Source organism: Heterodontus francisci, chromosome 41 (assembly GCF_036365525.1).
Source record: "Heterodontus francisci isolate sHetFra1 chromosome 41, sHetFra1.hap1, whole genome shotgun sequence".
NCBI lineage: Eukaryota > Metazoa > Chordata > Chondrichthyes > Heterodontiformes > Heterodontidae > Heterodontus > Heterodontus francisci.
In genome coordinates this window covers 17482678-17504783 of record NC_090411.1, presented here as the reverse complement: position 1 = coordinate 17504783, position 22106 = coordinate 17482678, and the positions used below count along the sequence as shown (strand labels likewise).

Genomic DNA, 22106 nt, shown 5'->3' with positions numbered 1-22106 from the left:
TGACTGTGCCCTAGTTGCCGATTCTCCAATGCATGTGACAACTTTGGTCTTACGCTTAGCACAAAGAAAACTGAAGTAATGTACCAGCCTGTTTGAGGAAAGCCCTATCTCGAGTCCAACGTTTCAATCCATGACCAAAACCTGTCAGCACCGGATAAGTTTCAACAGCACACTCTCTCGAGCTGTCTGTATCGATGACGGGACACATGCAAAAATTGCCAAAGCAAGTGTAACCTTTGGTAGACTTCGAAAATCAGTCTGGGAGTGAAGAGGAGTAAGTCTGCCTACCAAATTGAAAGTCCTGTCCACTCCGCTCTAAGCATGCGAGACGTGGACTGTGTATCATGCATGCCAAGAAGCTCGACCACTTTCACTCGAGCTACCTTTGGAAGCTTCTAAAGATCAGATGGCACAAAGAAAATACCAGACACTGAGGTGCTCACCCGAGCTGGTATGCCAAGCATCGACACCATATTGAGAAAGACAGACAGTCACAACTGAGTTGGGCTGGTCATGTAGCCAGAATGCCTGACACTCGCTTATCAAAGCAAATATTCTGTGGAGAGCACGAGGCTGGGGTGCACGCTCCTGGAGGTCAAAGGAAGTGCTACAAAGACACTCTAAAGGCTTCTCATAGGAGTTCTGATATCGACTCCAAGTCCTGGGAGAAGCTCGCACAGGGTCGCTGTACCTGGCACAACCAAATAACAAAGGGTGCGGCCTCCTCCAAAAGCAAGCACATATCAGAGGCAGAGAGAAAATGCAAGGAGAGGAAATCCTGAGCCAGCAGCTCGTCCAAAACTCAATTGTCTGTGGTATCCTACCCTATTAACAGCAGAACCTTCCAGGCACAGATCAGCCTTAGTAGTCACCTATGTACCCACCAGAATCCTACCAAACACCCCAGATGACGGACGTGGTTATCTTTGCCTCAAAGAACAAACAACCAACCAACCATGGAATCTTTTATGTCAGCCTAAAGAGGCAGATGGTGGCCTCAGTTTAACGTTTCATGATGGAGCTGCTGGCAATGCAGCACTCCCTCAGTACTGCAGTGGAATACCAACCTTGACTTTGTGCTCAAGTGTCTGGAGTGAGGCTTGAACACAACTTTCTGACTCAGAGATGAGCGTGCTACAAACTCAGCTACGCTGAAGTGGTTTTAAAAATTAATTGAATTCTTGGTAATAAAAATCTGCATCGGTTAGAAAAGTTAAATGGTACTAAATATGGAGCAGTAAACAATGGGTAATTATAAGATATTTTACCATCTTCCACAGACAGCCGGGTTAGTCAGTAGCTGTTAATAACAGTTAATGAGAAACTATCAAATTCAATAACATTCACTTAATGGGACAGTGGGTAATGCATGGCATTGGACCATTATGTTTGGTGCCACATAAGATACAAGTTAAAGGATGAAGTTCATGCAGGAATCAGGCACCTTCTGAAAAGGAGGGGAGAAAAATGGCTTGGGCTTTTCTTCTGTGGAAGCTTGACCTCTGTCTGTGTCCAGCACGACCAGGAAATTGAAGAATAAAAACAAGAAACACTGGAAATACTCAGCAGGTCTGGCAGCATCTGTGGAGAGAGAAGCAGAGTTAACATTTCAGGTCAGTGACCTTTCATCAGAAAAAGGGTCACTGACCCGAAACGTTAACTCTGCTTCTCTCTCCACAGATGCTGCCAGACCTGCTGAGTATTTCCAGCATTTCTTGTTTTTATTTCAGATTCCCAGCATCCGCAGTACTTTGCTTTTAGGAAATTGAAGGAGGTAGTTTAAGGTCGTTTGGACTTGGACAGACATAGAAGCATAACACAGCTTTTAAAAAGCGAAATGGATGAATATTTAACAAGAAAAAGGGCGTTAGGATAGACAATGGAATGGTGCAAGGCGGAAAGCTCTTTCAGAAAGCTTCCTTCTGCACTCTAAAATTCTGCAACTCGAATTTTTAAAAAGGTGCAATATGTTAACCGTATTCAATCACAGGCAGGTGGAGAGTGTTCAATAGGGTCGTACTTGAGTATACATAAGGAGATACTTACTGAAACTGTGTGGAGGTTTGAGTAAGGAGCTGCATGTTTGTAGTCTTTTTATTTGTAAAATAAATGCAACTCTGACTAAAGATTGGCTCCAGTATAATCTTTCAACAAACTTTCTGGATTAAAACAGGATAGCAGAGGATGGTTGCCTAAAGGTGAAGGTTGGAAATGAGGAAATCTTTGTTTTTACATATAAAACCAAAATCCCAGTGGCTATTGCAGAAAATGGCAGAAAGCAAGTGCAAATTGTCAGGGTATGATTACCCTCCAAAATTCAAAGTCTGATCCATATGACCAGTGGAAGAATGAAGTGGTTATGTGGACACAGATTACGTCCCTACCAAAGAGGAAAGAAGATACAGCCTTGGCATTGTTACTTGCTACCAAAAGTAAAATCAAAGTATAGTATTTTGTGAGCTAGATGCTTGTCAGTTGGATACTGATGAAGGTTTGGATCTTCTATTGTAAATCTCATCCAAGAATTCTAAGAAAGATGCTGTATTAAATGCCTATGAAGCATGATCAGACTTTGATAGATTTCAGAAAACAGATGGTTATTCACTGGAGAAATATATCATGGGCTTTAACTGACTGTATAAAAGATTGAGGAAATCCAATTTGGCGATCCCTGGTTCAGTGCAAGCATTTAAATTGCTAGATTGTGGTAGTGTTTGCATACGTCCATTTGCAAACACTGGGATTTGGTTCTCGGAAAACGGCTCCCTGTTGGATCAGATGTCTGCTGCCTTAAAACAATTCCTGGGCAAATAGTCATTTCCTGCAGCCTTGGTAGAAAAAAATGGGACATTCTGCAGTGGCACAACAAATGAAGGACTCAACGATTGCTGGATTTTGAAATGGCCCAGGTACTGAACGCAGGCACCAGTACAATGGAAAAGTTAAAGACAGGAGGAATAAGGATGAAAGCACCTTTCGGAGCTATTACAGCAGAAGACAGAATTGGAACAGCAATAATAGGTGAATGAATCCAGGAACAGTTAATAGTTACTTCAGGTGTGACTCAAAGCATTATGCAATGAACTGTTCAAAGATGAGAGGCAGTGTCCTCAAAATGACGTGACACAGAGAACTGATGATGAATCTGAATAAATTATACTAGTCACAAGGATTTTTAGTCCTGTGATCAATCTGTGAGTTGCAGATTCATTCAACTGTGCTGTGTCAGATAGTGTTTGCACACTGACAGCATGTGGAACAGATTGGTTAAAATGTTATCTGGATTCACTCAGTGGTAAGGACCGACGCAAGGTTAAGGAATATAAAAGTATTACTTGCTTTAGGTTTGATGATGACAGCACACTGAAGTCACTAAAGAGAGTTGTAACTCCATGAAAAATAGCTGGAGTAAGCCACTTTGTCAGTATTGATATTGTCTCTAGTTAGATACCTTTTGCTGTTCAGTAAACCTTCTATGAAAAAGGCACAACTGAAACTTGATATGGAGAAAGATACGGCAACTATTTTTGGAAAGTCAGTGGATTTGCAGCTATCCAGTCAGGGCATTATTGTAGCTCCTTAACAAAACCTGATGTTTCTAGTCAGAGTATTAGAGAGGTATTAATGGCATCAGGTGATAACAAATCAGAGAAAAAAAACAAATTGACTTAAAGTTACACAGACAATTTTCTCACTGTTCTTGTCAAAGATTAAAAACCCTGCTAAAGGATGTAGGCGTAGTTGAAGAAGACTATATGAGGATAATAGAAGAGATTAGTGAGAAGTGTGAAATCTGTATAAAGTATGTCTGTGATGTCGTCACGTCCTATTGTAAGCCTTCCATTGGCACATGACTAACAAGGTAGTTGTCATGGTACAAAGATGGTAATATTTGCATTCTACATTTTATTAACCTGGCAACCAGATTTAGTCTTTCTACAATAATTCATAGCAAGGACGAAAGGATGATTATTGATAAAGTCATGGAGAAATGGATAGGGACTAGACTTGGGGCACCAGCTAGGTTTCTGACTGGTAATGGAGGGGAATTTGCCAATGATGAGTTCAGAAACATGTGTGAAAACATGAACATTATGGTCATGAATATCACAGATGAAAGTCCTTCAGCAATGAGCTCTGTGAAAGGAATCACGCGGTGATCGATGAAATGCTACATAAAATCTTAGCTGACCAGCCAAACTTCAAGCTGACCACCACCCTAGCATGGGCAGTTCATGCAAAGAATTCACTTCAGATGGTTGAAGGGTATAGTCTCTATCAATTGGTCTATGGGCGAAATCCTAAATTGCCTTCTATGCTATGCAACAGTCCTCTTGCTCTAGAGGGTACTACAGTTAGTTCCATTTTTTCCCTAAACATTTGAAAATTCAGACAGCTCTGAGACATCGTATAAGGCCATCTGAGACAGAAATTAATTTGAGAGTTAGAAGGTTCATTCCTCACAATTAATCAGGATTGATTACAAAATCTCAGAATCTGAGCAGCTGATAGAAGGAATCAAGGCACTTAGTACCTCAAACGTTCATGTGTTTTGTGATGAAGGTCCTGAGGAACAGAATATGGTGGACCAAGGGTGGTATAGTGGTAATGAGAGAGATCATGACGCGCAGGACAGAGCTATCGTATCCAAAGGCCAATTGCCTCGAGTATGTACTCGAGTGACATATATTCCAGCGGGTCTAGTGAATGGAGGGATGGATGATGGCCAAGAAACGAGGTCCATGGACTGGCAGAATGGGGTGCAAGAGTGGAGAATAAGAAAGCGCAGTGCAAGTTCTAATAGTGGGTCTGGAAGTGACTCTTGCGTCAGGAAACAATCACGAACTGGAGAAAGAACCTTCGATAGTGCAAGAGGCAGTTCTTACAGTAGTAGTCCCAAAAAAATATCAAAGTTCCAGTACAGGCTGTAGTTTGAACAGATTACACAATGAAATAAAGGCTAAAGAACATTCTTGCAATAAAACTAGAAGAAATTCTCATGACCATAAAGTTTTGGTCGCTGCCAATAGACTTGAGGATAAACTAATGAGAGAGGAAGGATGTGACTGCACTGGAGAGGGTGCAGAGGAGATTCACCAGGATGTTGCCTGGGCTGGAGCATTTCAGCTATGAAGAGAGACTGGATAGGCTAGGGTTGTTTTCCTTAGAGCAGAGAAGGCTGAGGGGGCACCTGATTGAGGTATGCAAAATTATGAAGGGCATTGATAGGTTAGATAGGAAGAAACAGGGTGGCATAGTGGCGCAGTGGTTAGCACCGCAGCCTCACAGCTCCAGGGATCCGGGTTCAATTCTGGGTACTGCCTGTGTGGAGTTTGCAGGTTCTCCCTGTGACCGCGTGGGTTTTCGCCGGGTGCTCCAGTTTCCTCCCAGCGCCAAAGACTTGCAGGTGATAGGTAAATTGACCATTGTAAAATGCCCCTAGTGTAGGTAGGTGGTAGGGAATATGGGATTACTGTAGGGTTAGTATAAATGGGTGGTTCTTGGTCGGCACAGACTCGGTGGGCCGAAGGGCCTGTTTCAGTGCTGTATCTCTAAATAAAATAAATAAATAAAACGGTTTCCCTTAGTGGAGGGGTTAATAACCAGGGGGCATAAATTTAAGGTAAGGGGCAGGAGGTTTAGAGGGAATTTGAGGAAATATTTTTTCACTCAGAGGGTAGTTGGAATCTGGAACACACTGCTTGAAGGGGTGGTAGAGGCAGGAACCCTCACAACCTTGAAGAAGTATTTAGATGAGCACTTGAAACACCATAGCATACAAGGCTGTGGGCCAAGTGCTGGAAAATTGGATTAGTATAGATAGGCGGTTGATGGCTGGCACAGACACGATGGGCCGAAGGGCCTGTTTCTGTGCTGTATAACTCTATCTCTCTATGACTCTAAAAGGAATTAGAGAGTTGGAGAGAGTTTGGTGTTTATTCTGAGGTACCAGATAAGAGACAGCCTGCCTTGTCACATGGATGGATTTGTACTGAAAAAGCCCTTGCAGTTGGGACTTACAAGGCTAGTTGCGAGGGGTATAGAAATGTGACTGGGTGATACAGATATTAGAGTGGACTCTCCCACAGCTGGAAAAGTAACATTGAAAATCTTATTAGCTCCCTTTTGGTCACATATTCATGGGAGTGCAGATCAATTGACATAAAAGCCACGTTTCTGCAGGGTGATACTTTTCAGACAGAAGTATTTCTGAAACTGTCTAAAGAGGCAGCAGATGCAGAAGGAAACCTATGGAAACTAAATAATGCATCTATGGCCTTAATGATGCTTCCAGGGTGTGGTACTTCTCGGTGAGATCTGTTTTGCTGAAAATTTGTTGTGTCCAATAAAAGCAGATCTCACAATGTTTATTGGTAGCATAAATGGAAACTTTCAGGCATCTTCATGATGCATGATGATTTGTGGGGTGGTACTGCAGAATTTGAGAAATGTATTATTAATAAGATTAGAGCAGAATTAAAGATTGGGAGTCAGGATTGTGGGGCTTTTAAATACATTGGTTTAGATATTAAGCAGAGAAATGGGAATAACTTTAGATCAACAGTTAATCATGCTAGGTCATCACAGAAAGATGATATATCTAAAGAGACAAAGCAATTTCGGAGCTTGATTGGTCAATTAAACTGGTTGTGCACTCAGACTAGACATGATGCTAGTTTTGATGTATTGGTGTTAAGCACTATGGAGAAACAGCAAAAGTTGAGAATGTTTTAAGAAAAAATAAAACATTAAAAAATTAAACCTGGAGAAAATCGTACTTAAGTTCCTATCCTTAGATGACCCAAAGGATATGAAACTAGTCATTTTTAGTGATGCTTCACATCTGTTAATCTTGCTGATGGGCATTCAAGTGCAGCTGGTTTCATAATATTTCTAATGGGTGAAAATGGGAAATGTTGGAAAGCTAAGAAAATAAAAAAGGTTGTTAAAAGTACTTTAGCTGCAGAAACACTGGCTCTTGTGGAGGCATGAGGATATGGGGTTCTAGTTGCCAAATATTTTTGGTCAGATTCTGTACAAGGAGCACTCCAAAGATAAGATACCCATTGAACGTTATGTAGATAATCGTTCCTTGTGGGATAATGCACACTCTACAAAAAGTGTGAATGAACAAGGTTATGGATTGACCTTGCTGGATTGAAACAAATGCTGGAGAGAAAGGAAATCTCCAAAATTAAGTGGGTACATGTAAGTCATCAACTATCTGATTGTACAAAGATTTCTTTTCATAAAACAAAGAAATTGTTAGGGGTCCTAGAGAAGGGGCGTCTCACAATGTGATGCTCTGTACAGAATATGGAACTTATTTTGATTTGTTTTGAAATGTATTTAAAGGAAAAGGAGGGAATCTGTTAATTGTGCTGGTGAAGGGTGTTGATTAGGGTGTTACTTGAGTATATATAAAGAGACACTTAACAGAAACTATGTGGAGGTTTGAGTAAGGAGCTGCATATCTGTAATCTTTTCACTTTGTAAAATAAATGCAAGGCTGAGTAAAGACTGGCTCCAGCATAATCCTTCAACAAGATGCTTTCTGGATTAAAACACAATATTCAGAACTACAGTAGATTTTCAGTTATAAGGACTGATTTAGACATTTGACTACAACTAACTAATTGCATTCAAGACATGGTGTTCCACCTCCTCTGATCCCAGACCTGTATTTCAATAATGCCATTCAGCACTTTAAACATTTAGAACACTAATTATGAACAGTAATGTGGTTAAAATGTTGAGAAGCAGAGATCACACTAAATATAGACAGTATGCTGCAATGTTTTCAATAACTTGCTTTTGTCACTAACTGCAAAGCATCTTTCTCTGAACCTCCTCCATATTCAGAAGAAGAAGCTAGGCATCTACAACATCCTGCATTTATATAGCAACCTTAATGAAGCAGAACACCCCAAGGTGCTTCACAGGAGCATTCAGGACAATATTTGACACTGAGCCACGGAAGGAGATAGTAGGACAGGTGACTAAAAGCTTGGCCAAGGAGGTAGGTTTTAAGGGGCACCTTCAGGGTGTCTTAGAGAAGGAGAGAGAGGTGAAGAGGTTTAGAGAGGGAATTCCAAACTTTAGGGCCCACACAGATGAATGCACGGCTGCCAAAAGAAATAGGAGGCCCGACTTGTAGGACTGGAGGAGGTTGCAGCGATAGAGAAGGGGGTAAGGCCATAGAGAGATTTAAGCAAAAGGATAAGAATTTTAAATTTGAGGCGCTGATGCACTGGCAGGTAATGTAGATCAGTGAGCGCAGGATGATGGGTGAACGGGACTTGGTGGGTCGGGATATGGGCAGAGTTTTGGATGAGCTCAAGCTTACAGAGGGTGGAAGATGGGAAGCAGGTCAGAAGAGCACTGAACTAGTCAGGTCTGGAATTAACAAAGGCATGGATGAGGATTTCAGCAGCAGATGGGCTGATCAGGACCCAGACTGACTGAGGGCGGCACAGTGGCGCAGTGGTTAGCACCGCAGCCTCACTGCTCCAGCGACCCGGGTTCAATTCTGGGTACTGCCTGTGTGGAGTTTGCAAGTTCTCCGTGTCTGCGTGGGTTTCCTCTGGGTGCTCCAGTTTCCTCCCACATGCCAAAAGACTTGCAGGTTGATAGGTTAATTGGCCATTATAAATTGCCCCTAGTATAGGTAGGTGGTAGGGTAATATAGGGACAGGTGGGGATGTGGTAGGGATATGGGATTAGTGTAGGATTAGTATAAGTGGGTGGTTGATGGTCGGCACAGACTCGGTGGGCCGAAGGGCCTGTTTCAGTGCTGTATCACTAAACTAAACTAAACTAAAATTCCAAACTTCAAATGAAAGATGTCAATTTTTGTGTTCTAAACACAAGCAGATTAGTGGTGCCATACCTTTAAATCAAAGGAGAGATGAAAACCAAAAAAGTTGCAAATGCTGGAAATCTAAAATAATTGCAAAGAATGCGAGAAATACACCACAGGACTATCAGCATTTCAAAATAACTTCTCTTCAGTGTTGATAAAAGTGTGAAGACAAGGCTATCTGCAGATACATCTGTCGACACAATTGTGTTTTCCCAGCATTATCTGTTTTGTATTTTTTACCCATAGACTATCTTATGGACTTTCAAAAGTCTTTTATATAAAGTGCCTCATATTAGACATTTTTGCAAAATGGAAGCCCATGGCATAAGAGTTGTGGGTACAAAATTGGCTCAGGTACAGAAAGAAGAGAGTAATGGTGAATAATTGTTTTTCAGACTGGAGGGAAGCATAGTGGTGTCCCCCAGAGGTCAGTATTAGGATGTCTGCTCTTTTTCATGTATTAATGACCTGGACTTGGGTTGACAGAGCACAATTTAAAATTTGCAGATGGCACCAAACATGGCAATATAGTAAACAGTGAGGAGAATCACAGCAGACCTCAGGTGGACATGACAGATTAGTGTAATATGGCAGATGAAATTTAATGGAGAAGTGTGAAGTGATGCATTTTGGATGAATGAGGCAAAACAATATGAACTAAATGGTACAATTTTAAATGGGTTACAGGAACCGTGGGATACAAATCTTTGGAGGCAGCAGGAGAAGTTGACAAGGTTGTTTAAATAGGGATCCTTGGCTTTATAAATACAGGCATAGAGTACAAAAGCAAGGAAGTTATGCTAAACTTTTATAAATCACCAGTCTGGCCTCAGCAGGAGTATTGCATCTAATTCTGGGCATCACACTTTAGGAATGATATCTAGGCCTTGGAGAAGATGCAGAGGAGATTTACTAGAACGATAGCAGGGATGAGGATGTAAAGCTACACGGAGAGATTAAAGAAGCTGGGATTATTCTCCTTCGAGCAGAGGAGGAGAAGGGGAGAAGTAATGGATGTCATCAAATTTTTGAAGGGTTTTGACAGAGTTGGTAAGAAGAAACTGTTTTCACTGGCGTGACTGTTGCTAATCAGAGGACAGAGATTTCAGGTAATTGGCAAAATAAAAGGGCAGACGAGTTTTTTTATATAAGTGCAGTGAGTTATGATGAACTGGAATGCACTGCCTGAAAAGAGACACTACAAGTTCATTATGCGCAGTTGGCATAGATCAATTTCACTCCCCCTAGTGCCCTAATATGAATTTCCATTTACTAAGTTAGCGTTGCTATAGCAGTTCCGACTTGCTTAAAAAACACTCAGGGCAAAGAATCCTTGAAATTTACCTGGCTCATCAAAATAAGTCAGAACTCTCAGTATTGAAACCTCTCGAAAATTTTTAATTTTATCCATGTAGGACAGATTTAATTGATGGCTGTTGCACCTTTTCGAGGTACAGGAGTGAAAGATGGTAATAACTAATTTACAGTGCTGTAAAGCTACGCTATCACCAAGGTCTAAATTTCCACGGCAAGGCATCCAATAAGGAATTCAGGAGAAATCTCTACCCAGAGAATGGCGAGAATGTGGAACTCGCTACCACAAGGAGTGGTTGAGACAATAGCATAGATGCATTTAAGGGAAAGTTCAATAAACACATGAGGGAGAAAGGAATAGAGGGATACACAGATAAGGTTAGAAGAGGTGTGAGAAGAGGCTAGTGTGGAGCATAAACACTGACATGGACAAGTTTGGCCGAATGGCCAATTTCTGTGCTACAAACTCAATGTAACTTGTACAAACATATCAGGAATATGGAGATTGGGGAAAAAGTCCATTGCTGAAACATTTTGGGCCTTTTGTTGAAGGGACCTCACCAGCCACAAATTGAAGACCTCAATTACTGTAAAACATGTTCATTTCTCGATGCCCAGGGTACACCTCTGTATTGCACTACAGATACATTGCACAACATCGCTGGCACATGCAATGCAACTACAATGCACCACAGAGGCCACCATCTTTCTCCCTTCTGAAAGACCTGAGCACACTTGCACCCTGGACCTGCATTTACCCTCTGAAATGCAGCAGAATTTCTACTGCTGCAGAAGTCAGTTTGCAGGGTTATGGAACTGCAGGTGCAACAATGCAAACCTGCTGCCTTGGCACACAAACCACATCCTGACGTAGGATGAAATCAATGAACGATGCTGTACCTTATGAAGGTTGGTATCCTGGTGTGGGCTGGAGACAGTCAAGCTGTTCCAAAGGTATCCACTGGCCCTTTCACAGTGCAGAAACATTGTTTGATGAGCATCTCGTTTCCCGAAAAGGCTTGCTTGCATAGACTTATAAACATGAAGAACTGCCTTTGGCAGTGGGCTTCTAGAAACAGAATTGTAGGGCACAATGAGGAATCAAATAAGCTGGTAGTGGAAGTACCGTAAAAATTATACTTCCTATCAGAGTGTTTGATTAATTTGTTTTTTTTCCCAGAGCTGGAAGGCAAGCTACAAAATGATAATCAACTAATTAAAGTGTATTCAGTGTATTCACACCTAATCTGTACTAATGCTTTGTCTTTCAACACACCATTAACATATTGTTTGCCTTTGCTCCGTGACCTTTTGGTCAGCTATGTGGCCTGGTCCAATCTGCACCTTCTCCTTTGTTATCTCTTGCCCCACCCCCACCTCACTTGTTTATAATCTGTGACTTTTCTAATATTTGTCAGTTCCGAAGAAGGGTCACTGACCCGAAACGTTAACTCTGCTTCTCTTTTCACAGATGCTGCCAGACCTGCTGAGTGACTCCAGCATTTCTTGTTTTTGTATCAACTAATTAAAGCTCCCCATGGTTTTACATGATGAATGGCCTCCTCCTGTGCTAAAATTCCTTCATTTTTGCCTTCAGGGCTATTATTTCACAAAACTGGTATTCAGGTAACAAATCACCCTTCATGTGGCAAGTGTAAGTGTGCAGTGCTAATGTCGGCCATGCCCATACATTACCACAAAAGCTCTCAGGCTGTGATTTACTTTGGATTTTTGGGAAGCAAGGATATAATAACAACTGCACAAAATTATGCAATTCAATTCAGACTCAGATACCAGGGCTAAAAAGGTTAAATGAGGACAGGTTGCATAGACTAAGCTTGTATTCCCTCGAGTATAGAAGATTAAGGGGTGATCCAATTGAGGTGTTTCAGATGATTAAAGGAGTTGATAGGTGAGAAACTATTTCTTCTGGTGGGAGAGTCCAGCACAAGGGACATAACCTTAAAGTTTGAGCTGGGCCAGTCAGGGGTGATGAAGCACTCCTTCACACAAAGGGTAGTGGAAATCTGGAACTCTCTCCCAAAAAGCTGTTGAGGCTGGAGGTTAATTGAAAATTTTGAAACAGAAATTGGTAGATTTTTATTAGGCAAGGCTTTTAACAGTTACGGAACCAAGGCGGTTAGATGGAGTTAAGACACAGATCAGCCATGATCTAACTGATGGCCTCTTCCATTCCCGTGCTTACGAAAATGACAACTCCTTTGGTGACGGGCTTTCCTTTTAAACTGAAACAATCTTAGCGAAACTTCATTTATTTATGGAAGAGAATTATTTCAGACCTCCGAAACAGTTCACCACTGCTTTAAAAGATCATCCTTCAGTAGCACCCGATTCATGAAGATGATAAGTGCTGACTTACTCAGACATTTGCAGGGATTTGGGGATTCGTTCCACTTCAGTGCACAATCCTTTAGCCTTTGAGTCGTCACCCTGAAGCCAATGTACAGCAAACGTAACAACCGATGTCCACCACTTACTGACAGGGTCTGGACCTGACAATGTGACGAAGGATCAATTAACTGACAAAAGCAATTACTTTATTCTAATGGTTTTAAGTTGCTTGCACAAACATAAAATATGTTTTAGGTTTTCATGTAAAGCATCCCATCACTTAAAGAGGTTGAAGAACATTCGACAATTATTTTAAGTGGCTTCTATGCAGTTGCAGACTCTGGTCTTACTTCAGTAGTTTCATTTATACAAACACATGAGCGGGGAAGGAAATGGAAATTGAAACAAATTCTGAAAATTAATTTCTACAAGAACTTAACTGCTAAGGCATTAGTTCATCAAGAATATACATAGTCTGTGGAGGGAATGAACTTGATGGTAGAATGGCCATTTCCCATTCTGCTGTTTTACTCTTCAGCTCATTCAAAACTACTGAAGCGGAGATATCTCAAAATCGGATCCTTCCAAGGCTATATTCTCACCTGTGGTTGTTCTCAGACTGGAATCGATGGCAAATGCCTGTGTCAAACTCCTGGCTGCGTCAGCACAAGTGTTAAGTAACTGCAAGTACTCGAAGGCATTAGAGAACTCCCTGCAATAGGTGATGCACCTTGGTTAATATACAATAATTATTAAATCAGGAACTTAATGGTACTGCTAATGCATTTTATTAAGGATTTTTTTGTTTACTTAACAACTTACATTTATATAGAACAAAACCAGAAAATGCTGAAAGCTACCTCACAAGTCAGGTAGCATCATTTCAAGTGTGCAGCCTCTGTCCAAAAAAGGAAAACATTGACCAGAATTTAACATTGAAGTGATGGCCCCGCCCACCAGCTGCAAAGTTGGGGCAGAGCCCACCTCCGCCAGGCTATTGTGCACGGCCCAAGCTCATAGTTGGCCGTGGTCAGGACTTACGCCCCTCTGAGGCAAGAAGCCCTGCCTACAAAAGCTGCAGGCAATAAGAGGGCCAGCAGCTCTCCAGTCCCAGCAGCACCACTGGGAGCATGCCCAATGCTGGGACCGCACCCAGCAAGAAGAGGAATGATGGATGTCACCCTTCAAAGAGCTAAGCGGGGGTGGGGGGGTCAGGCCTCACCAGGGACAATCGGCTAAGCCCCGGTTGTGAACAGGGCGGAAGGTAGTTTTAGCGGGGGCGGGGCACAGGGTGCCTGATCAAGAGCACCACCTCCTCTCCCCCCACCCCCACAAGGAAGCCAAGTATTACTGGCAGCCGCTTCAGGTGAATTGCCTGACTGGCGCTGGTAATATACCAGGGGCCATGGGAAGAGGCCGTTAAATGGCAATTAATTGGTCACTTGAGGGCCTCAATTGCCCTGGGGTGGGCAGGCATTTGCCACCTCTCCCATTGCTGGAAAATTAGCAGTAGGGGTGGGTAGGCAACGGACATGGCACCCGCTGTCTCCCACACGATTTTACGCTCCCCTCCCCTGCCTCGTAGCCCGTTCTCAGGTGGCGGTGGGGCATTAAATTCCAGCCATTATCTTCCAATTCTGATGAACGGTTTGCACTGGAAATGTTAACTTGTCTGTTGTCTCCACAGATGCTACCCAAGTGATGTTCCCAGTATTTTCTGATTTTCTATCAGATTTCCAGCGCCTCCAGTATTTTGCTTTTGTTCATAATACATTGACAGGGCATACCTTTTGCAACCAAAAAAATCCATGTTACTTGACAGGGCATAGAGGAGAAGGCAGTTGGTAAGATCAAAACCCCAGTCAAAAAGTTCAGTTTAGGTACAGTGGAGCGATGTCAAGGTGGGATTTGAAGACTCCAATCTTATGAGGATCCATCTGCTTGTTCCTCAGATGGCAATTTTGACCATCTGTATTCAGAATTGAAACTTTTATACAGAATTACTTTTGTACTCAAGTACAGCCTACAGCCTTTAAAACGCCCACATCTAAAAATTGTAGCCCAAATTGCAGGGCACCATCAGGTTGAAAAGAGTAGGTGATAAGACAAGGCAAGTAAAATAGTGACTGCTTGACGCTGTTTGTTTTTTCAGAAGGCATCAGATTGCAAGGGGTTTAGTAAAACACTACAGTATTCAGTTTCTGCAAACAAAGTTATGGAGTAGAAAGATTAAACTACAGTATCACAGGTCTCTGCTAGGTATTTTGTATTGGTGACGGGTACAAGTCAGGACTGAGCAATGAATCATAACTTCAAGAATGCATCACTTTTTAGAAATAAAGGCAAGATTGACTTCAATTATTTACTATTTAGTAGCTGGAAAATGCAGGTTCTCTCAATAAATGTTATATTCATGCTCCAGTCCTCCACCATACTAATTATAAAACCCTCCTCCCTCCTAGAAAGGAACAGGTTTGAAGGAATTATGGAATTTTCTGTAAAACCAATCAAGGTTTAAAGGGCTGGAAATGCTTTCCTACGTTCTCCACAATACACTAAATTCACTATCAATCAGCTACCTCTTTTAACCTCATTCCATACTCAACCATGCACATCAGACCAGTGAGGCCGTTGGACATACCCAGCTTCCTCAGTCTCTGGCTTGAGCAGTGAGTATACAGCTCTTTCAAGCAGATTTTCACGAAATGCCTGGTTCACCTGGGCTACTGGATCAACTGCAAGAGAAAAATAAAAACTGTATCACAAATAGCCATTTCCAGTTAAAGGACGAGACAGGGAACATTATGGATACAACAAGTTATATATTAGTCTGTATCGGATGACATTATTGTAACGCAGTAACACCGAAGGAATGAAGTCAAGTGTCTTCCATCAGGTTCACCTCCTGGATCAATAGGAGAGTCGAAGAGTATAGTTTATACTGTGGCCACTTTCTACTGTTTAAGTTGTATCACTTTCTCCCTGTATATTTACTGTCCAATTTTGCTAATTTTTTCCCCATCTGCTATGTCCTGTTTACTCGTGTTATCTACCATGAGAAAGGCAGGTAACTGATCTGGGTTGTAACTCTCTGCCAAAATACCCTGAATCAAGAGGGGGGCTAAGCAGTGTTCCATCAGTCCAGGGCAGTAAATATTGGTGCCCCGACATGCTGTGCACCCTCTTTGGGACAGATTTGAACAAATTAGGGATTTATCGGACAGAGTAATAGTTGGATTCTGAGTGGAGAGCATTATGAGCCAGTAGTGCATTGCACAAGTCACATGCAATGTGCCAGTCAATAAAAGCTCTCCCGGCCTCCACAATATTTCCTTTTTTCTACACATCTTCAAACATTTTTAATCCAAGCATGGTTTCACACAATCTGATTTCCTGATTTATTTTGGTTTTTTAAAAAACTCAAAACTCTAGTGCCTGGACTATGCGTCGGGGTCCATCATTTCAATAAAACAATAGCGATACATTTACTGAAACTTTAAGCCATTTAAAGGATTTGAAAATCTGCAGATTGCTATTTATTTAAAGTGGGTGGGGGGTGGGCGTTTTGAGAGGTGGCCAGTTTTCTGGGGATGGGGCTCTAAACTGGTTGGCATCCCTTACCTGGATTCCTAAGGGAGCTGAAGAGACTTCCTCTTGGAGCAGATTTAAGAGACCAATTACAATCCACAAAGAACTGGCATCCCAGTGGATGGAAAAGCCAGTGCTGGGTGCCTGGCTCAGAACCACCAGGGGACTGGTAAACCTGCTGGGCTCGACGCAGGAAATAGCGCTATAAATGGGAAAAAAATAAATAAGTTACAACCTGAGGAGCACTGTCCGGCCAAATCACATGCTGCTTTGCTCTAGTTTAATAAAACAAAATAGCCCAGTTTGTAAAATGTTGGAATATGTAGAAATAACTAAGATTTAAGAGTCACAGAGTCATTTACGGCACAGAAAGTGGCCATTCGGTCAATCGGCCAGCTCTCCACCGGGTTATTCAGTCAGTCTCACTCCTCCGCTCGATCCCTGTAGTCCTGCAAGTCTATTTCCTTCAAGTGGCCATCCAATTGTCTACACTTCCACCACCCTTATGGGCAGCGAATTCCAGGTCATTACCACATGCTGCATAAAAAAGTTCTTCCTTAAATTGCCCCTGCATCTCTTGCCTAAAACTTTCAATCAGCGTCCCCTAGTCCTTGTACTATTAGTTAATGGGAGCAGTTTTTCCTTGTCTAACTTAGCTAAGCCTATCATAAATCTCCCGTAAAGAGCTAGTAAAGGGATAACTTCACAATGTTCCTCTGTTGGCACAGTCTTGCTAGCAGTGAGTGCATATCGAAGAATCATGACGTTAGTGTTACAGCTGTTCCCATTGTCACTCGAGGCTCCGCATGGCAGTAGAGCCTGCAACTTACCTCCCAGTCAACTTCTGGTTCCGATTTATTATTTGAGAAGATCTAGAACCAGTTACTGGCTTCAAAGACCTTCTCCAGACCATAAGAAATAGGAGCAGGAGTAGATCATATGGACAGTCGCGCCTACTCTACCATTCATTACGATCATGGTTGATCCTCAGCCGCAACTCCATTTTTCCACCTGCTCCCCATATCCCATGATTCCCTGAGTGACCAAAAATCTGTCTATCTCAGCCTTAAATATATTCAATGATGGAGAAACCATCTGGAGTAGACAATTCCAAAGATTCACAACCCTCTGAGTAAAGAAGTTTCTCCTTATCTCAGTACTAAAGGATCAGCCCCTTATCGAGAGACTGTGCCCCAGTATTCTAGATCCCCCAGCCAGGGGAAACAACCTCTGCCTCTACCGTCAAGTCCCTTCGGAATTTTGTATGTTTCAATGAGATCTCCTGTCATCCTTCTAAACTCCAGATAGGCCCAATTTACTCAGCCTCTCAAAATAGGACAATCCTCTCATCCCAGGGACCAATCTAGTGAACCTTCGCTGTATCGCCTCCAAGGCAAGTCTATCCTTCCTTAGATATGGAAACCAAAACTGCACACAGTACTGCAGGTGTGATCTCACCAAAGCCCGTAGAATTATAGCAAGACTTCCTTTTTCATATACTCCAATCCCCTTGCAAAAGATGACAACGTGCCATTTGCCTTCCTAATTGTTTGCTGTACTTGCATACTAACTTTGCGTTCCTTGTAGGAGTAAATCCAAGTCCCTCTGAACATCAACACTTACAACTTCATGCCTTTTAAAAAATATTCTGCTTTTCTATTCTTACTACCAAAGTGAATAAGCTCACACTTCCCCACATTATACTTCATCTGGCACCTTGTTGCCCACTCACTTAACCTGTCTCTTTGAAGCCTCTTTGTCTCTTCCTCACAGCTTACATTTCCACCTAGTTTTGTACCATCAGCAAACTTAGATACATTACTACAGTCAAAGCAAAATATTGCAGATGAGGGAAGTTTGTAATAAAAACAGAAAGTGCTGGAAATACTCAGCAGGTCAGGCAGCATCTGTGGAGAGAGAACCTTTTCCAGCTCTGATGAAAGGTCACAGATCTGAAACGTTAACTTTGCTTCTTTCTCCACAGATGCTGCCTGACCTGCTGAGCATTTCCAGCACTTGGTTTTGATTTTAGATACATTACTCTTGGTCCCTTCGTCTAAGTCATTAATATAGATTATAAATAGCAGAGGCCCCAGCACTGATCCTTATGGCACTCCACTAGTCACAGCCTGCCAATTTGAAACTGCCCCGTTATCTCTACTCTTTGCTTCTTGTCCATTAATCAATCCTCCATCCATGCTTACATTACTCTCAACTCCATGAGCCCTTATCTTGCGTATTATCATTTTATGTGGCATTCTATCAAATGCCTTTTGGAAATCCAAGTATACTACATCTACTGGTTCCCCTTTATTTACCCTACTAGTTACATCCTCAAAAAACTCTACTAAGTTTGTCAAACATGATTTCCCTTTTGTAAAACCATGTTGGCTTTATCTGGTCATACTATGATTTTTCTAAATGCACTGTTAAGACTTCCTCAATAATAGATTCCAGCATTTTCCCAATGACTGATGCCAGGTTAACTGGCCTGTAGTTCCCATTTTCCTCGCTCCCTCCTTTCTTGAATAGCAGTGTTACATTTGCTAACTTCCAATCAGGTGGGACGGTTCTAGAATCTAGGGAATTTTGGAAAATCATAACCAGCACATTCCCTATATTGGCAGCAACTCTTTTAGAACCCTAGGACATAGGTCATCAGATCCTGGGGATTTGTCGGATTCAATCCCTGAGTTTCTCTTCTGATATTAATTACCTTAAGTTCCTCACTCTTATTAACACCTTGGTCACCCTTATTTCTAGTACGGAATTTGTGTCTTCTATTATGAAGATAAGTACATAATATTTGTTCAATGTCTCTGACAGTTCCTCATTTCCCACGATAATTTCTCCTGTCTCCGTCTCTAAGGGACCAACATTTACTTTAGCTATTCTCTTTCTTTTTATTCTTGTAAAAGCTCTTACAATCTATTTTTTATATTCCTGGCTAGTTTACTCTCATTCTATTTTTTCCCCTTTTTATCAACCTTTTGCTCATCCTTTGCTGGTTTCTAAAACTATTCTTTGCAACATTATAAGCCTCTTTTAATATACTATCCTCAACTTCTCTAGCACAGCAGGGATAGACATTAAAAAGCAGCTGAATGCACTGGACACAGTGAAGGCTATGGATCCGGGCAATGCATCAGCTCAGTACTTAAGACCTGCACATTTGAACTACACCCTGGTGGTGTAGTGTAGCTATGACACAAATATATACGTGACAATGTGGATAATTGGCCAGGAGATAAATGCTGGCCAGGACACCAGGAAACTTCGCTCCTTTTTTGAATAGTGCCCTGGGACTTTTACACCCTGAACAGGCAGATGGGGCCTCGATTTAACAGTTCTTTCCAAAAAAAATACACCTCCAGAAAATGTAATACGCCCTCAGTACGGCATTGAAGTGTCAGCCTAAATTATGTGCTCAAGTTCCTTGAACCCACATAATCTTCTGACTCAGAGGCGAGTGTGCTACCACTGAGTCAAAGTTGACAACCTAGTGGTAAATTTGCATAATTTACAATTTTAGATGCGATAAGGAGCAATGGGACTTATATTTAGTTGTACATTGCATGTAAAAGAAGCTAGCCTGTTGGGTTCAACTGGCCCCAGATTACTAAGCAGTCTACATTCTGAAACATATCACATGTGAGATCACAATATCCTGTGCACACAAATGAGGCAGTGCCCAGTCCCCAGGGGATTTTCTTTCCATCTGCCTGTGTTACTGCACATGACGCTATAACATGCTAGGCTTCACTATGTAGCAAGTTACATCACATTTAGAGCAAAGAAACAGGCTTTTCAGCCCAAGTTGTCCGTGCTGGTGTTTATGCTCCACACGAGCTTCCTCCCTTAATGCTGGGATTCTCCTCCCAGCTGCGATATTCTGGCAGATTGGAGCTTTCACTTGCCTCTCCGCACCAACTGGAGCCCTAACTCCGTTTGCTTGGTTGTGGCTTATTAAGGATTTGGGTTGGACTCACTGCAGCTAAGAGATGGCCTACTAGTATGGTGCTTATTGGCAGCAGGAACCCTACACTGCATCCCTAGAAGAACCTAGAGCACTTTTATAGGGGGAGAATCATCTCAAAGATCCATTCAGATGTCTCACTGAAGGCCTGGGCCAAGGCCACTGGCAGTGGGAGGGGGGGGTGGGGGGGGGTGCACCTCAGGGCCTGACAGGCACCTTTGCAGCCCCAGGAAGTTGTAGTAACAGGCAGATGGGAGGAAAATCCCCTGGGAACCCAGGCCCTGCTGCTATTTGGGTGGGAGGAGAAGCAGGGAAGGAGATACAAATCAGGTTGTGGTAGACTTCACCTCCTGCATTTCCTTTCGTTCCCCACTGCTTTCAGGCAGGAGTGAGGAGAACAATCCAACCCATAGTTTGGGAACTTAAATTAATTTATAACTTTTTAGTTTGGTTGCAATATTGTCATCTCCCGTCCTGAAGGCACTCAGACGTGCCGGGGTACCGTCCGTAGTGGTCAACAATGTATGATACCTGGAGTATTACCAGGTCATTTGACTTTGACGTTCTTGACAATCTTGTCTTCACCAATGTCCATGTGTGCACATTCCAGCAGGAATCACAAGACAGCAATCAAGAATAGGAATCCAGAGGAATTTTAGTTACTCTGCCCAAGCTTGGGTGGGGAAGGAAGAGGAGAATTAGTACCTTAACTGTTACCCTGGCTGAGATAAGACAAGTCAACATACGTCAGGCAATGAATATGCAACCTTTTGCTCTACATGGAGGAGTACCAACACACAATGTGCATTATCCAGTTTGGGACAGGGGATGTCCTCTGGTCTCACAGAGCAAGGTTTCATCTTCTGATTAGTCTCCTTCAGTTACCTACTCCCTACACATTCAGATGCATTTTGCATTTTAAAAATAAAATAACCTTGAAAAGGCACTAGCAACTGGAATCCTGCTGGTCTACTGTACACAGACTCCCACTGGTCTCCCTAAAGCTAAACAGCAGAACTGCACGAACAGCATAATTTACCAGATACTGATAAATATTTATGATAACTACATCTAATGTCCTACCTGTAATAACCCAACACACAGAACCAAGTATCTACTCACCGCCAGGAAGGCGAGTCTGCCACCAAAGCTGGTTTTAAGGCAGATGGCAGCTGTTACATATATTTCCGCCATAAGGCTTTGGGGTATTTTCTCCTCTGCGCACTCTGCCAGGTTAACTGCAGATAGAGCCAGGCTTATGGCATGTACTGGACTCTGCACCAGTTTATCTACATTAAAAAGGAAGGAAAGAGAAGTTATTCCCATCAATTTATCATTGAATACTTCATCCTTCAGCTGTGTGCTTGGAATTTTTGAACAAAAATATGAAATGATCAATGGCTTCCAAGCAAAGGGCAGCCAAAATAACAAACTTACTATGTCTCTCAGAACATCTGAACGTTACTAACACGTTCATCATTTTAAATAGTTTTCCATCATATCGCCCATAATCTGCAATATTCAAAAATCATAGAAATATACAGCATGGAAGGAGACCATTCAGCCCATCGTGTCTTCGCTGGCCGACAAGTAGCCGTCCAGTCTAATCCTACTTTCCAGCTCTTGTTCCATATCCTTGTAGCTTATGGCACTTCAAGTACATATCCAAATACTTTTAAATGTTATGCAGGTTTCTGCCTCTACCACCCTTTCAGGCAGCGAGTATCTGATCCCCATCACCCTCTGGGTGAAAGAATTTTGTCCTTGACTTCCCTCTAAACCTCCTATCTATCATAAATCTATGCCCCCTAATTATGGACCCCACAACCAAGAGGAATAGGGTCTTCCTCTCCACCCTATCTAGACCCCTCAATTTTATACACTTCAATTAGGTCTCACCCAAGCCACCCCTGTTTCAAAGAAAACAACACAAGCCTATCCAATCTTTCCTCATAGCTACAATCCTCCAGTCCAGACAACATCCTCATAAATCTACTCTGCACCCTCTCTAGT

The 22106-nt window shown here is 42.3% G+C and overlaps 1 protein-coding gene across 1 annotated transcript in view; it reads right to left on the bottom strand.

The window, feature by feature from the left end:
* srebf2 (sterol regulatory element binding transcription factor 2) overlaps window positions 1–22106 on the bottom strand; it is a 73105-nt gene that overhangs the window by 14808 nt on the left and 36191 nt on the right. Inside the window, exons 11-16 of the mRNA XM_068019392.1 lie at window positions 21216–21382; window positions 16151–16319; window positions 15171–15264; window positions 13132–13241; window positions 12558–12690; window positions 11078–11246 (exon numbers count right to left, since the gene is read on the bottom strand). Coding sequence (XP_067875493.1) covers window positions 11078–11246; window positions 12558–12690; window positions 13132–13241; window positions 15171–15264; window positions 16151–16319; window positions 21216–21382 — 842 coding nt within the window. The remainder of the gene's footprint in view (window positions 1–11077; window positions 11247–12557; window positions 12691–13131; window positions 13242–15170; window positions 15265–16150; window positions 16320–21215; window positions 21383–22106) is intronic.